General features: G+C 45.1%; 1 protein-coding gene across 3 annotated transcripts in view; it reads right to left on the reverse strand.

The window, feature by feature from the left end:
* The window catches only part of GSG1L (GSG1 like), a 58162-nt gene extending 42670 nt beyond the window's left edge, over positions 1-15492 (reverse strand). The window contains exon 1 of one of the 3 annotated variants that reach the window (XM_063343885.1): positions 14662-15492. In XM_063343885.1, the coding sequence (XP_063199955.1) occupies positions 14662-14962 (301 nt within the window). In that variant the 5' untranslated portion in view covers positions 14963-15492. The remainder of the gene's footprint in view (positions 1-14661) is intronic. The other 2 variants (XM_063343886.1, XM_063343887.1) reach the window with 2 other exon arrangements.
* Between the last annotated feature and the right edge of the window lie 1259 nt (positions 15493-16751).

Genomic DNA, 16751 nt, shown 5'->3' on the forward strand with positions numbered 1-16751 from the left:
TCATCCCCTGCTCTGGCTGCACCACCCTTCTGGAGAAGTGTCTCCTTATGCCCAACCTGAACTTCTCTAGCTGCTCTGTCCTCTTTGTAGTCATCCTTCTATTTGTAGGGACATGAACAAGCCCAGCTCTCTCAGCTTCTTTTCACACATGGTGTACTTTAGGCCCCTGATCAAGAAATCCAGAAAAACAGGCGGACTATAAAAGGTACTGTGCTGCATGTAGGCATCATTCTCATCCAGAGCCTCTGAGTTTTAGGGCAGGAGGTGCGTCAGGAATGCGTTGACATAAAATCAAGAGAATATAAGGAGAGTGACCTTAAATTTGGCCTTGATATAAGCAGATTAAGCAGGATTTTTCATTCTAGCCATATGGATTTGTGGTTTGGGTTTGGTCTTGTGGGTTGTTTTTTTTTGTTTTGTTTTTGGTTTGTTTTTTTTTTTTTTTTCCAGACATAAGCTATTACTTTTATCACAGTTTTATTTTAACCTGACTTCAAGCAATCTGGCTAGCACAGAGTCATCTCTCACCTGTGGGTGCAGTGAATCTGAAGTTGTATTACTGGAAACCTTTAAGAAATACCTGACTCCAGTGTGTTACCCCAAGACAGCCAAAGAGGAACAGCATTGACTGCTACAGAAACTGCACAGGCTGTTCTGGGAGCTGGAGATACACGGTGCCTTTCAGATACCTGACAAGGTATGAAGTCTTTCTGACTCGTGTGGGTACTGAGGAAGCTGATGGTACCATAGTGTTTGGCTGCAGGCGCCTTGTCTGCGGGCAGGGTACGGAGAGTGGGATCACAGGCTATTTGGAGGAATGTGCATCCTCGTCCTCCCTCAAGTCAGCTTGCCCAGAACACCATCTCTCCTAGGAGAGCTGGCTGTGGCTGAGGCCTCCAATTTAAATAATATGGACTGAAAATGGTGGAGCGTCCAGGAAAAGTCCTTTTGGGGCCACAGTGCAAAGAGTGACTGTAGACTAGAGACAGAGAAAAGCCTAGAAGGAGGTCGTTTCGCTTCCACTGCCTGGCTTACCGCTAAAGGTTGTGGTAGGAACCACAACTGCAACTTCCTGATGAGGAACACTTCCCTTCGTTGCTCCTGTTCCTGGAGCGCTGGAAACCCCTCCTCCATTTTCAATGGTAACCACTGGTGGTATTTATAGACCACATTCATACTTCAACACGCAGACATGCATCTCGCTGAGAACTGAAGATGTCAGCAGCGCTTTCACTGTTCCTCTTAGGATTTATTCTAAGTTATTTTTGGCTATCTTGTATAACTGATCTCTTAAGCCCTCTTAAGTTTAATTTTAGACTTGGCAGAGTTTATCCTGCTGTGCTGCCCTTTTCCAGATGCATCTTCTCCTCATAACCAGGCTCCTGGTGAGTCTTTAGAGAATACAGAAAAGGCTGTTTAGAGATGCAACAAGAACAGCATCTAGGATCCGTCCCCCTGGTAGTTCTGCCTTCACACTGTTGTGGCAGCGATTCTGACAGAGAAGAAAGCCAAGGAATGATCTCTCCTGCACATAACTCACATAGAAAGAAGAGGTGTGACCTAGCTTGAGTGCTCTCCACTTCCATGCAAGAGCAATGGCCGTGTATAGTACATGTGAAGCTCTCTGGAGCTCAACAGTGTCAGGGAGCTGCTGGAGGCTTGAGAGACCATCTAAACATCAATGAGAGCAAAGCACTTGGTACCAGCTTCTTCTATGGCTTCCCAAGAGTGAGGTAGAAACATCATCTATCCAAGCGCTTGCCAAATGCATTCCCTCATAAACAGACTGGCACTGCTGGGCTCCCAAGAAGGAGGCATGGGTCATAGGGGCCTGTAGGTCTGGGTACCAGCAACTGGAAAGCCCAAAATTTGTGTGTGTTTTTGCCTAGTTAATCTTAACTAATTAATCTAATCCTGCATGTTTGTGCATTTGTAATTCACTAGGGAACTTCAAACTGAACTAGCGAGAGAGTGGGAGGAGACACATCTGTAAAGACCCAAGGTGTGAGCTGGTGCCTGGGTAAGAGCCTTGAAGTTTTGGTATGGATAATAGACTTAGAGCCCGTGACAATATCTGAGGGACCGTTAGTGTGATGTGCTTGTGCATCTACAGAGGGAAAAGGTGTGCATGTTTCACTAGCGATGTGCCAGCCTGCTCAGCCAGAGAGCAGAACGAGGAGCGAGCCAGCCGATGGGAGTGATGGTGGTGTTTCTGTGGGTGCTGGAAAAGGCACAGCTCTCTCTGGGTTAGGCTGTGTGGCCAGCCAAGTTAGTGTCATGCATGCTTGCACATGTGTGTGTGCGTGCATGTGCGCGCACCTGCATCTTGTATATGTGCCCAGCCCGAACTGGGAAGGACATCAGCAGCAAAAAGGCAAGGGAGGAGAAATTCCCTGGGTCTTAAAGTCCCCTGGGCTCAGCTTCCCAGGAGCATGCCCAGCGTTTCCTCAGGCAGGCTCACTGAGACTTTTCCAGTTTCATGGCTCTGCAGCTGTGGAAGCTGCCACAGCACTGCAGGACAAATGTTTTCCAGCTCCTCATTAGTTTCTACCAAAGAAATCTTGGCTTTGGGCCCCTGCATGTTCTTAGGAAACAGTGTAGAGGAAGATGTGGATCATATCACTGCGTCAGTCCCGGGGACACAGAGAGAAAGGCATATGGCAGCATAAGGAGATGATCTTTCTGTCTTGCTTTCAGCATGAGGCCCATTCTTTGTCCTCTGCTGCTGCTTACAACGTGGTGGGAAGTCCTAAGCTTCCAGCCCTTCCAAGTCTGTGGCACAGATTATCACGAAAATTGTCTCGCGTCTGCAAAAACAAATAATTTCAGGAAAAAGTAGAAGGCTGTATGAAAAGTGGACACTATGCTGGTAGAGCTGCGTTCTGGAGAAAGTAAATGAGCTGGTAAGAGTAAGACTGCTGCAGGGATGGGAAGGAGGCACTGCAGGACATCACTGACAAGCAGTGGCACATGTGGAGGGGTCACCCGTGTGTCCTGTCACCTCAGCTAGGCAGACCAGTCCCCCAGACACCTCCCTTGCCCTGTCACATGGAGGTAGCGGGGCTGCTGTCCTACCCTCTCCACTGCTGAGTCCTGCCTCAGAGCGTCACACACATTTTGGAGAGCTGGGACTCTGTGTTGGAGGTAGATGCTTGTTTCTCTTACCTTCCTCAGGCAGAGTTCAAAGAAAAAAATTAAGATAAACAGGTCCCGTAGAGCCATCAGGTCTGCACAGTATACTGGCTCCAGGGCTGTGGGCTGCTTTCCCCTTGTCGTGGGCTCTGCACACCTTGTCGTGGGCACAGCGAAACTGCACGGCGAGAGATCAGATGTGCCCAGCTGCTGCTTCCGAGGTGGACGCAGGCTGGCATTCTTCTGTGGGTCTACGGAAGACACTAGGGAGCAATTAGAGAGCTATAGAGTGGAAAGGCCGGTCTAGGTGCACACAGATTGGGTCTAAACTATATCACAGATGTGCTTCCAAGCTCGGTGTGCAGACTGGAGTCACCCCAACTTTAAGCCTTTGGGACACCCAAGTGTATTCTGTTTCTCCCACCCCTAGTCTGAAACGTTTGGTTTGTTTGCTCCTGTCTCCAGGACCACACACTGCACAACAGTGGTTGGATTTCTCCGGAGTACACCTCACTAAACTGGTGGTTTAGACTGGAAATCAGGAAGAGGGCAGAATACACACCAAAAAAAGCATAGGCTTTAAGACAGTATTCTAATCTTATAACACGGCTGTCGCAATAGCAAGGAGCAGAAGTTGATGTCCTGGATACTTATTGCTCCTACATTCCCGAGTTCCTTCCTCTCCGAGCCAGTGATAAATGCCTCACTAACAACCAGGGCAGCAAAAATCCCCCAACTCTGAAAAATCCTAGTTTGCATGTCTTCCAACTACATGGTTTCAAAATATTCTAGTTAAATAATTTTACTTAAAAGAAATCCGGTAGTTCTGACTGAAAGAAGGATCTCTATTATAACTCTGCTTTTCATCTCAGGGGAAAAAAAAAAAAAAAGAAAAAGAAAAAGCTGTCTGTATTCACTTACTCTGCATAAAATTTTACAAGTTCAAAAGTACAGTTCTGATGGAAATTTAAATGATTAAATTTCATTTAAACAGCATTCCCTTTTAGTAACGCTCTGGCTCCCAGCCTACAAAAGACAAGGTCCCCTTTTTTCCTAATAGGCCCTAACACGTCTTTATATCTCCAATTATATCTGGAGTCACGTGAATCTGATGAGATCCCACATCATCTACTGAGAGTAAAATCATTGTATTTGTCTAAAAAAAGATATAACCTTTAAGGGATCCCAGCCTAGACAAGGCTGAGGACTCCAACCAACTTCAGTGAAATAAAGTACTACATTAGGGAAAATACAGGTTAATGAGCTCACTCAAACCGAGTTGTATCGTGTTAATTAACGAGTGAAATATTCCACTTTTGATTAAAATTATCTCAGACAGACTATTTAATTGAGTTTTTTCTAATGAAAAATCAAGCATTAATCTGCAAAATCAACATTTTCCAGTTCACCGTGTTGATTTTGCTGGAGCGATATTATCTTCTGGAAAATAAACAAGTTCATGCTGAATTACACTAAAATGTGTCTTAACTATGAAAACAATTGCTTTCTCTCACTCTGACAGCTGTCATTCATAGCTGCTGCCCATCGACATTTCTCTTACTTCCAAGTAACGTGAGAATTTCTTCAATTTAGTCTTCTGCTAACTCACAGTCTTTCTCCCTTCGGGGGTTGTTTTTAAATCTGAATGCTATACTACTGTTCTCTTTCAGCAAACTCAAACTCTCAAGACTTTCTACCTTTTCAAGTAAAAAAGCTTAAAGCTTTCCACTTTTTCATTTCAGGCATGCATTTTTCCTCAATTCACATATTCACAAAGAAATGGTAATAATTTTCTCCATGCTCTGGAGTTTCCCCTTGGCTCACCGGAGCAGTAGATAGCTGTGCAGGGGGCAGAGGGTGCGGGCAGATCAGGGACTACGCCAGTGCCTTTGTGCTAACCGGGGCTATGTGCCATGGCAACTGCGTTTTCTGCGCTGAAACTCTCCCTGATGTGAAAAATCTTGCACAGGATCTGAAAGCAGACATCTCGGCAGGCTGCTCTCAAATCATGTCTAATTGAAACACATCCAAGTCACAAGACTCATCTGATTATCTTGGTAAGACCTGACGGATGTGTACACACATCTATCATTTGGAGAGCTGGAAAACAACTCAGGTTTTTAAGTGATTGGGAGAATCAAGGAAACAATGGTGCTGAGAGAGGCTTTCGATGATTCTGGTGTCAAATTAGACCTGACTTTATAATCTGGAAAACATTAAATGAGACAAAGAGTTCTGAGTTGGTTTCAGCATTTCCAACCATGGAATGGAAAGAGGATGGTTTTTACCTGTTGAGCCCACAGGTGACCATCTGCCACACTGTGCCAAAATAAACTAGTTATCGAGGGTCTGGTATCTGTGGGAGTGTAAGGTCTCCCCGGAAAACTCTGAAAGACTAGAACTGTGGCTCTTCACAGAACATGTAGCTGATACATATGCCTCATTGTCTGAAGTCTGACGTGCCTTCTACAGTCTCCCGTGTGACTGCATTAGCAGTTCCATTCAGGCTGGTGATTAACAAAGATCAAAGCAGTAAGTAACCAATAAGACCCTAAAGCCCTGGTTGTAGAAGAAATGTGGTTCAATAGCTCCCAGTCTTTCCAATTATTAGCTGCGGATCAATGTAGGTTCTCTTTTAACCATGCCAGTGCTTCTCTCCAGATAATGCCCAACCAGGGTATTTGCATTGGGTCTGTGCCCTAGCTCCGGAGATACGTAAACAGGGCAGGCAGAGATGAAAGTCACCGAAAGCGAAGAAGGAAACTCCTTTTCACAGATGGGATTACTCCAGAAAATGAAAACATCGAAAACTGACGTGTGCCAACATGGAGGGAAAGACAGATTCATGACAGAGCATCACTCTGATGGCACAGCACGTCGCTGGGAACATGAGTCCTGAGGTTGCAGCTTGAAACACGAGCAAGTGACTGTAGGTAAGAAGCAAAGGGGTTGCTGGAGCGGGGGGGCCTTGAACGTCAGAGCCTGTACTAGATCAACCTGTGCTGCTTCTCCACAGTTAACACCATAACAGTATTTCTTCCCTGGGTTGCCCATCTATCCGCTCTCTGTTCCTCTTAGTCATTGAAATTTAGGCTGCCTGTTTCAAAGTGAACTCCAGAAACTTCTCCCACCTTCTGTACCCAAAGATGCTCAGTTGCTTTTTGGGTTGAAGCATCCTATTTTTCCAGGCAGGCATACCTGTCTTGGAGTATGGAAAGTGAGATAACCTTAATCTTTCAGCCACAGACTTTTAAAGGAAGTACACTGCAATGCACTGCAAATGAATATCCAGTTTTTGAGATCAAGTGAAAAAAGTTCTGCTTGCGTTTCTTCTTGTGAACCTTATTTCCAAGCTTGTACCCAGTAACTTTTCAACAAAGTCTCACTTAGTGGTTTTTGTCTGGCCAGGTGATGCAAAGTGAAATCAGGCTGAATGACAATAGGATATGTTTTTTGGTCTCTCTAAATCTAGTGAGTCTAGACATGATGGAATTGTGTCCTTTTCCCCACCGAATGCAGCCAAATGCAAAGTGGAGCATCTTAAAGTGAGTTTTGTTTTCTTGTGACTGTTCTACAAGCCACATCATTCCATAATAATAACATCTGCTTCTTTATTATTTACTGTCTTCTCTAGTAATTTCTAAGCTAGACCAGCAAAGATGTATATTACCATTTTGTTCACCAACAAGAACACTGGATAACATTACACCAATTTCTGATTAACAGAGGATGCTGCTGGAAGCAGCCCTCTTCCCTGGTAAGTCCCCATTTTGAGATCTGTTGGGAAGCCAGTTCTGTTAATTCCATATAAGGAAAGTTTCAAAATCGGGATTGAATCTGGTGTAATTTTAAAACCACGAGGATACCGTGATGATTGATATTCCATCCCATATTTATTTCTGTAGCCCTGAATTCACCTGTTCATATTTTGCACTAACTGTCATCAGGGTAAGCGCCTCAGTTCTCTTTAGAACATGGGACTTATCTGTTAGTCTTCCACCACTTTGATGTTTATTCCATTTACAAGGAACTATCAGATACCTCCTTTAAGACTGCTGGGTTAAATGGTTGAGGATAGACACATCCAAAGAGAAAGTAACACAGTTTTTGTTCATGAGATATAGAGTAACATGTCAAATAAGGAGCAGCTCACTGCCTAGTCCCTTACTTTACTGTTACGAGTCTCAGCCTGCAGGGATTTTATTTCCGCATTTTTATGTATGATAGATGTTCATACAGCTAGTCTGTCTAGCAGGATCAGGAGGACCTAAAATCCAAAATCCCCAGTGCACTGCAGACACAAAATATCCCCCAACATCCTATAAAAAACCTGAATGTCTATAATAAAGCAAAGACCAGCACAGAAACCACAGCTATCATGTGCCACAGGAAGAGAGCAAGAGACATCGTGAGGAACATGAACAGATCTGAGGGCTCTTATCCTATAACTTAAATTCCTACAGCCAGATGTCTCTTATTCTGTAAGCAAAAAATGAGGGATTTGTTAGTTCACAAGTGCTTTTCTGAAATGGACCCTTCCCCATGTTGTAAAGGAAGGCAAAACGTTATCTAGCCTGAGGGAGATTTCTCTTCTGATCCCAAATTAGATCATCAGTTTAATGTTCAGTGCATGAGCAGACATACCAATTAGATACTGAGAAGCTGTAATAATGTCAACGGCAGCAAAGCAACCTCCTCACATACTGTCTCCACCTGTAGCCAATTTCTGGTGCTTTAGAGAAGGCATAAAACCCTCCAGAAAACGTGATATGCATCAAGTCAGCAAATACTTTCTTCCTGGCTCCCCCTGGTAACCAGCGGCAACCCTGAAGCTGGGATGTCTTCAGAACACAGACATGGCGTGAGCGAGGCAGTCAAGCCAAGATGGCTCCTTTCAGACCTCCTTAAGATACCAACAAATCAGCTATGCAGGACTCACTCCAAGCTTCCGCACGCCAGAAACATTCCCCTTCCCTCACACAGTTCTTTCTGCGACTTAAGAAGTGGCCATTTCAGGCGGTGGGTTTCCTTTGCTCACACTGCCCTCTGTGGAGGCAAAGTCCAGACACACACTTTCTGGGAAGCCCTCCTTGGATTTTCACTTTTTTCCCCAACGGCAAGTTACTCAAGTCGTAGTCATTTCTTGATATTTATCCATAAGGTACCATCCCATCCCCGCTAGATCTTCAATTTGTTATACTAAATAGGACCAGTTCTTGAAGGAGATTCTCTCTTCCTTAACTACCTTGGAAATCCCACCCTGCGTCTGTTTCACCTCCCCCTTTTCTTACCATAGCTATGCACGATGGCATTAACAAAATGCGCTGGTGCTCCCTGTGCCTTGCACAGCGGGACCGATTCTTCCCTAGAATAACACTTTTCCTTTATATCGCAGCGCTTTGCAGCTCACAGTCACCCCACAGTCAAATACTGGCCCGCAACTTGTTTCTTATCTTTTTGCTCACAATCGATAACTATCTGTGACCTCACAGAATCTTACGCCTTAGTGTTTTGTGCTTTTAATTTATTTTTTTTATGATTATTTTAATACTATTCTTACAAATCTATCTGACCAGCTCCCATTTTCAGTTATGCAGAAAAACCTCTCCACTGCAATGCCAGTATTCCCAGACTTTGTGTCACAGCTTATGTAAGGAGTGCATTTAAAGTGGGATTATTGTCTTCAAGTTAAGACTTCTGTGTTAGAAATGGCAAGTTCTTAGACAGCTTCCTTTTTGACCAATGAGGAGAACACATAATGCCAGGGCTCAGCTCATGCCATATGAGGAGGAACTTAATTTCCCTAAGAAAGTCACTATGTCCACAGGTTTGCTGTGGGATTTTTTTTTTTATTTTTTTTTTTTTATTTTTTTTTTTTTAACAAATTAGATGACATGAATTGTACCCCTAGCCAGCCCTTTTTCCTACTTTGGTAATCTCAGCAATAACCGAATCGGTCCCCAAACCAAATATAAGGACAACTAGAAATATCTGATCTCCATTGTGATAATTTCCCTTTTTATATTACTTGCCACTGCCTAATTGTAAAAATGTTCTTTAATCAGTTTACAATCTATTTATCCCCATCATGATAAATAATATAAAGTAAAATCTGCACCACAGACTCAAGCAAAAGGACTGCCTACTTGACTAGCTCTGCGTCATCATCCAATGATAGATATTTAGGGAAGAACAAATGGGTGGGTACAGGGTGATTCTGTTCATGTACTCCCCTTGTGATATTAGTACTGCATCAGTAGTTCGGGGACTTCCTGGTCAGAGGTTGCTCTCAAATCATCATGTTAGTAACACAAATGGATGTTTCCCCCTGGAGCCATGCAATCCCCCAGTTTTGGCCTTCACAACACGCCCTGGCAGGGAGCTCTGAAGAAGGAGTATTTCTTTTTGTCTGTTATGCTTTATTGTTCTTAAATCACAGAAGCACTCAACAATATTTCTTGTCTGATTTCTGTCATTCCCTGTTGATCCCCACCAGTATCACAGTTCTCTGCACAGCATGCCTTCCTTCCAGTCTGAGGAGGCTCAGGCTGTTTAGCAGTCCCCGGCGCGGAAGCATGCCTACATCCGTCACCACATTGTTACCTTCTCTCTGCTCTCTGTAGTTCTTCTGTAAAGAATTTTCAGTGGGACATTCCATCAAATGTTTTTTTGTGACTCCATGGAGACTGGGTCTAATGCATTACCCTTGCCGAAGAAGCGATTCATCTTTTTAAAAGATTTACCTTTAACAAAACCCTACCTTTGATAAAACCCATTTGTTGCCATGTACTGAGTGCTTTCCCTGAAAACTGTCCTAATGTTGCTGGGTCAAGTGGCCTGTATCATTTTTTTCCAGTCGTCTTTGAATACAGGAATGTGCAGATTCTTGCTACTAAACCTGCATTTTCATGTGCCAATTATTTCAACATCCTCAGATGGAGATTGTCCAAGCCCCCTGGGTTCAGTTCCTCTATCACTGGAAATTTTATCTTTAATATAGAGCTCTACCTCCTCAATATCTTTTACCACTCTTTCCCTCCTAAACAATTTATAACTAGCAATTTTTACATTCCAGTCATGCAAATAAACCCGTCAGGTTTGTCATGCCAATTATATTGTATTTCTCAATAATCCAGCAAGAATTCCCAGTTCCTCTTGCTTTTAATTATATACTGACGAGGTGCTTCTCCCCGGTCCCTCTCTCTGGACAGCTGCCTACGGTGAATCATATAGGCTTATTATCACACGGTGGCGGGGGAGAAGGGTGACGCGGTACCGCCCTGGGTCTGTGAACGCGTGTGGCAAGTTCTTGTCTCTGTATGTTACAGATTTATTCCTTTCTGCAGGACAGACCTCTCTCATTCTCTGGCTCCTTCTCAAATGTGCATTTAACGTCCATATTTATGGCCTGTTTTGATGCATCCTTACATACCATGTAAGTTCCACTCTACCATTTACTCCTTAAAGAGTGCTAATGAATACATGGTATGGAGCATACAAAGAGCTACAGACCCCTTGCCCTCAAAATAGAATTCCAAGAATACAAAAAAAGCCTGTGGATACCCAATCCTGATCTCTCTGGCTTCTATGGAGCGTGGTGAAGCAACATGGAAAAGCGCATTGTTTATTTAATGGGACAGTACAGTACTCTTAACAGGCACCTAGGCAGCTGCTTTTCCCTCTGAATGTGGATGCTATTGCTGAGATTGTCTGTTGATTAGCAACTAAAACAAGATCTGAGTTCATGTTTTTTTGTATTAAAATCAAGACACGCTATTGAGCAAAATCGGCTAACTTGCTATTGCTTCCCAGCGCTCTCACTCCTCTACCTGTTAGTGTAAGGTGTGCCACCTTCCCACTTCATGTATTCATTTTCTCATGGCACGTATGTTCTTGAGTCATGGAACCTACCAGCTAGCTTACCGCTGCTGCTACTAGCACATTGCTTGGCTGGTATCTTGTAAAGGTGTCCACTGCTGACACAAGTGTAGACCTAGGCTGCAGGTGTGAAATAGGATACGCAGTCCAAGTCGTACTCAAAAAGAAATGAAATGAAATGATAAAGAGCTCGGCTGCAAGATGCCTGGTCTTGGCCAAGGATTTCATGGCTCAGGAGGAGGCAGTGTGTGAGTGCAGAACAGGACTTGTGACCAGCATGGGCTGCAGACCCTCCAGGGTGTGCTTTAGCTTCATCCCCTTCTGGAGATGAGCTGCATTGCTCTTACAGAAGGTACTTCCACCCGTGTGGGATCCAAAGCATTGGACCCAATCTGAAAGGAAGAGCCTTCATCCTCTCTTTAGTAGACTGGGATTGAGCATACTTTTGAATCGGAAATTGTGCTAAATAATTACGGGACTCACCCACAAATGAAATACATTCATGCCCTTCTGTTCCCAGAGGGGATTCACAATTACATTTCTCAGGTGCTAAATGCTTTTCAGATTCTTTAGCTGTCCTAGACATGCTGGATAAAAATACACTCTATATTCACTAATTATTTCAGAAATAATCACAGCATCCAATCTCTGTTAGAGATGTCAGTGAAAACGAAAAACCTGCAACAAGATGAAGGTCTGCTCCGCTAGTCTCTGCACGGAGAGTGTATGGCATGTTTTTTGCACCTCTGTCTCTGGAATCTAAATAGACATTTCAGATAAGCAGTGAGAAGACACTCAAAAACATTTTTTTATTCTGATCTAAATGTCATTTTAAGGTGTGACTGAGACCCAGCCCCTCCAGCCAACTGGAAGCCCTGTGATCCTGTCCTTCCTTGTAGTATCAGCCTTTTGGGAACTGGTCCTGTCGTGTCGGCACTACAAGATCTGCTGTAGTTTCAGCTGCACCAGTGCAGAGAGCAGAAAGTTTTGACAGTGCCATGACTGTAGGGAGAGATAAATCAAAAGCCTGGTGGCCAGATGAAGAGTGTGGCTCGCAGCTGGGAATGGTAGGAGTCTCTGGAGAGTTTTGACAGCATCGCAACAACAGACTGTTGCGGGCATTCATGTGTTCCTGGTGGGATTCATGTTGCTTAGCTTCAGACATCGGCAGTGGGGACGCAGGGACAGGTCAGGAGCTGTGGAAACAGTCCTGACCATAGGCTGTGGCCATATGTTCTGCTGACAGAGGTGTGAGGCTGTGGAGCAGCTACCAAAAGGACTTTGCCTGGAGGAAGGCTGCTGTTGCAGTCATTTTCAGTATGCTATTGGTAAAGCTTCAAGAAAGGTGTTATTAAAAGTATGGAGTGCATTCAAGCTAGGGATTTTGACTAATTTAATACACTGCTGTCTGTGTGCTTAGTGGTATTTTCTGGATGTTCTCCTGTCATCCTGGGGCGTTTATTAACAACGCGGTGACTGTATGACTTGTGATACCTAAGGGCTGCGGTCAGTAAGTGCGGGGTGCACAGTGTGATGAGCCTATGGGCTGGATTACTCACAGCTGTATCGAGTGTTGTGGGTGTATGTGTAAGCATGATCGCAGTGCTGCTGGACTGGCGCTGGCTGGTCCCTCACTGCCCTGGAGCTCAGGTAAAATGATCACCAGTCAGGCTGCGAAAGGCCATGACAGTCTGGTATTACAAACCTGTAAGTCTGAATGAAGGCCTTTCACGGTTATTTTATGTGGACGCTCTTAGGGACAAATTTAGACCTGTGTCCATTACACCGTTCCTGCCCTTACCAGAAAAGCTATGGCCTGAACGAAGCAGCTGTCCGTCTAAGCCAATATATCCCTACCTGGCTGGATTCTTTCTAAAGGTTGGTAACTCCTGGCCTGCTAACTGAAGAGTACTTTTCACCAAGTTAGTGTTTCAAATAAGAGGAAATACACATGGCTGCTGTGGTGGTGCGGTGAGGGAGAAACAAGCCTCTCTCTCCTGCTCTCACCATAACTTTCTAAAGCTGGCTTCCAACTATCTCCTGAAATCACCCACTACAGCACAGCTTTGTTTACCCAGTACAGAATAGATCCCTGTATTTCTCTTCTCCCACAGATAACTCAGTTTTCTGAGTGGGCTAGAGTCACACAGTTAGAAGTTATCTCACACATAAATCTTGGCTTGGAAAGCTTTCAATATCTGCCAGAAATTCGAGCATGCTTCATCATCCCAATCCCAGCTAAAACGCTAAAAAAGTTGGAGAGTCTTAATCTACTGACGCAGGCTGCTGTGGCCTAAGTTTATTTCCAAATCAGTAAGACTAAGACAAATCATCTTTTTTCTATGCTTCTTTCCTAATGTCAAGGGGGTTACTTTGGTGCACTCATTTCAGCATGGAGCTGCTTATTGACAGTCCCATGGCTGAAGTTCATGAACTTTCCTTTTCATATATTAAACTTGCGTTTTAATGACCAACTAATACTCAAAGCACTATCCTCAAAATTACCAGCGAGCATACACAGCGCCCTGGGGCGAAATGGACTGAGCTGCTCCCCAAGTTTCCCCCACTTTATAGTACATCTTACAGAGCAGTTGTACCGCGATCTCCTAAACTTCCCATTATCGGGGAGGATGTGTCCTCAGAGACATAACACATAGGATGATTAACTGTTCCTCTCTCCCAACAGCGGTGAAGGATCAACTCCCCAGTCTACTCCTTGGGCAATGGAATGAAAGAAGCCCAGCAAGGAGGGCCAGTATCCACGAGCCGTTATCATCTCATACTGTGTCACACTTGTAAACTTTATTTTCCAGTCACATAATCTAGAAAAAAGCTCTTTCAAAAGCAGTTTGGATGTTAGCTCTACCAGACAGCTCTGGGAGTAGGGACTGTCAGTTTGCATCTGTTGAGACTTAAATCAGTCCCATGGCTGCTACCTTCCATCCACCCTCCAGTGGTTTATTTCTTGGTAAGTGCCAGGGTACACCAGCGGAAATGAATGCACGGAGAAACTGGAGAGATGTCTTCTGGAGTGGTTCTCAGCAAGTACACGGCTGAGCAGGGAACAGAAATGAGCTTTCTTGTGCCCAGTAGTGCCATTTCACTGCCATTTCTCTACTCTACTTCAATATACAACCCAGCCACCAGGAAGGGTTTGTGGGTGGTCATTCACTGAAGGGATACCAGAAAAGAGGCAGTCTAGGCTACAGTGTGATAAAATCTGTGACCTTTGTGTTTTCCCTGTCACTCGTATCACTGTCCTAGGGGTTATTTCAGGAGCAATTACAATTACATGTCAGAACCTCCTTAACAAGTACCAGCCGCTGTCTTTTGTGCGCTCCATGGAGCAGCTCCCAGAAGGGAAGCACTGGCCAGTCTCTGGCTGCAGTGCCCGTGAGGGTGGCACGTACTGCTTATTGGAGGTTCAGCTGGCTTTAGAGCACAGACCCTGCATCAGCCAGCAGGTAAACAAGCAAATCCTTGCTCTCGCTGGAAACAGGTTGCTTTTCAACAAAGAACTGTTAAAATCTTGCCTCTCTCTGCAGAGCGAATCTGCTTTAAGGTACAGCGCAGAACAGCTTGCCTGTGTGTTTATCACACTGAGCCAAACACAAAGCAACACAAGCTGGAAGGAAGTTGTTTTATACTTACCAGCAGCATTGATATTTTCCTCACAGGAGTACCAGATCCCAGTGTGGAAATACCTGAAAAGGAAGCGGTCATCTCCCGTCTCCCAGCTGTAATGAACCACATTCTGGTTTGTCTCATTTGCAGTCTCATTCCCGCTGTAGTTGAGGCAGTTTGTCTTCTTCTCTTTCCCACAGCTGGGCTTGGGGACCCTCTGTGTGCCCTCACACCAGTGGGTCGTGATAAAAGCTGTTGTAGAGAAGAGGAGAGCCATCAGATTCAGACTCACTGCTAGCAGGGCTCTGCATCTTCGATTTGTCTTCATGGTAAATCCGCCCTCCCTCCCCCTCCTGCTGAGAGAAGAAGTCAAAGGGGTTTGTTTTATTTGGGAGGGGGGGGAGGTTCAAAGCCTCTCACGATTCAGAATCCAGTTTTCCAGGCATCAAAACTCTCAGCTTCTTCCAATCTGTTGTTGTAGCAGTGAAGGAAACGCTGCAGCCAGATTCCCATTCTTCTCTTCACTTGAAATCCTGCCTTTGTCCGTTAAAGGAGCAGCTGCAGGCGCGGGAGTGCGGCCGTCCTCTTGTAGTCGGAGTGCTTCAGCGCGCTGACGGGATCAGAGAGGGTCTGTCTCACAAAGAGCACCAAGAGCAAGTGAACATCTGCTCGGGTACCACACATGATCCCAAGGGGCTCCGCAGCCTCCTCCGCTGGGAGACACCTGCAGGCTGCAGGACTCGCTGTCCTCTGCTCCCGTAGGATGAGCAGGAGAAACTCAGCGGGAGGCAGGCGGCAGGGCCAGCTGCTGCCACCGTTCTCGGCAGAGCTCGGGGACCACTGCAGCGCGCTGACAGCTGAGTGGGACTGGGGGGAGGCGTCACATCTTAGTCCCAAAAAGAATCGCTGTTTGAAGCTGTGAAATGCATTTTTCATATAGCAGAAGGTAGAGATTTGTCCAGGAGGAGGAGGGATGGAGTGATACTTTAGCTTTTATTCTCTGAGCTAGTGAGTAGTAAATCGGGGATTTGATTTTGCTAGCAGCATATCGGTATAATTCTCTGTCTTCGGGGGCTTGCTCTGGAAGCCAGCAAAGACCCAGAGGAATTTAGATTTGAAAGTGTGTAATGAGTAAAACCTACGTCTTTCATAATACCAAGTGAAGCCCCTTTCTCAGGCTTTCATTTCCAGCTACAGCCCATGCAGATGCTCAGTTTGAAGTGGGTCTGTAGGACATTTTGTAGGTCCTGGTCTGTGCAGGATAGAACTGATTAGAGCAAACCCTGGCCTCTGCTCACCAGGTGGCAATGCTGTGAGAGCAGCGAGCACTGCGTAATATCCCGTTTCCAAAGAGAAGTGTATTGTCCTGTCTTGTTGGTTGGCTGACTTGTAGAGTTTATGTCCTCTTTCCACATTGCTCAGCGCTATCTGGTGAATACTGAGTGCTGTGAGGAGACCAGGGCACTTGATGTTGGTGGTGGTACAATCTGTAAGACCTTGTATCCAAGCATTGAGGTTGGCCACATTTGCCACACAACAGTTCTATGTCCTTAGTAGATGAATGCAATTTTCTGTGGTTAAGAGGTTGCAGGTACCTCCTGGGCTTTTGACTGAGTGAGATTTCCTTCCAGCCTTGTTTGGGCTCCCTGCAAGGACCGTGGGGATGCTTGTGGCCTCTCAGAGCAGTCCAGCAGTGGGTTTCCAGCAAGCCCTGAAAATAACCACGCAGCCACACAGGCTTACACTAGTAGATGCGACAATGCTCTCATCTCACACTCCGTTAAGTCAGCGCAATGACTCAACATACAAAGCTCATCCTGTGTCTTACTGCCTGCAGACATGAGATGTGGTGGTAGTTTCTCCAGCTCCTTGAAGAAAGCCAGAAGGACCAGGTGGACCACACAGGACATTAGGGACCCGTTCCTGCCTTCCTGATGTCCCCCTCACAGGTGGACGTAGGACTCTATATTATGCCTCTTCTTGATGCCTGTCCTGCATGTCTGGTTCCAACTGTTTATGAGATTTTTCACTATTTATACGGAATTACTTGGCTTTAGCCATTTTGTTTTATAAATAAACGAGAAAGTTGCTAGAAAATGCTGCTCAGTGAGAGCAAT

Source organism: Chroicocephalus ridibundus, chromosome 8 (assembly GCF_963924245.1).
Source record: "Chroicocephalus ridibundus chromosome 8, bChrRid1.1, whole genome shotgun sequence".
Lineage (NCBI taxonomy): Eukaryota > Metazoa > Chordata > Aves > Charadriiformes > Laridae > Chroicocephalus > Chroicocephalus ridibundus.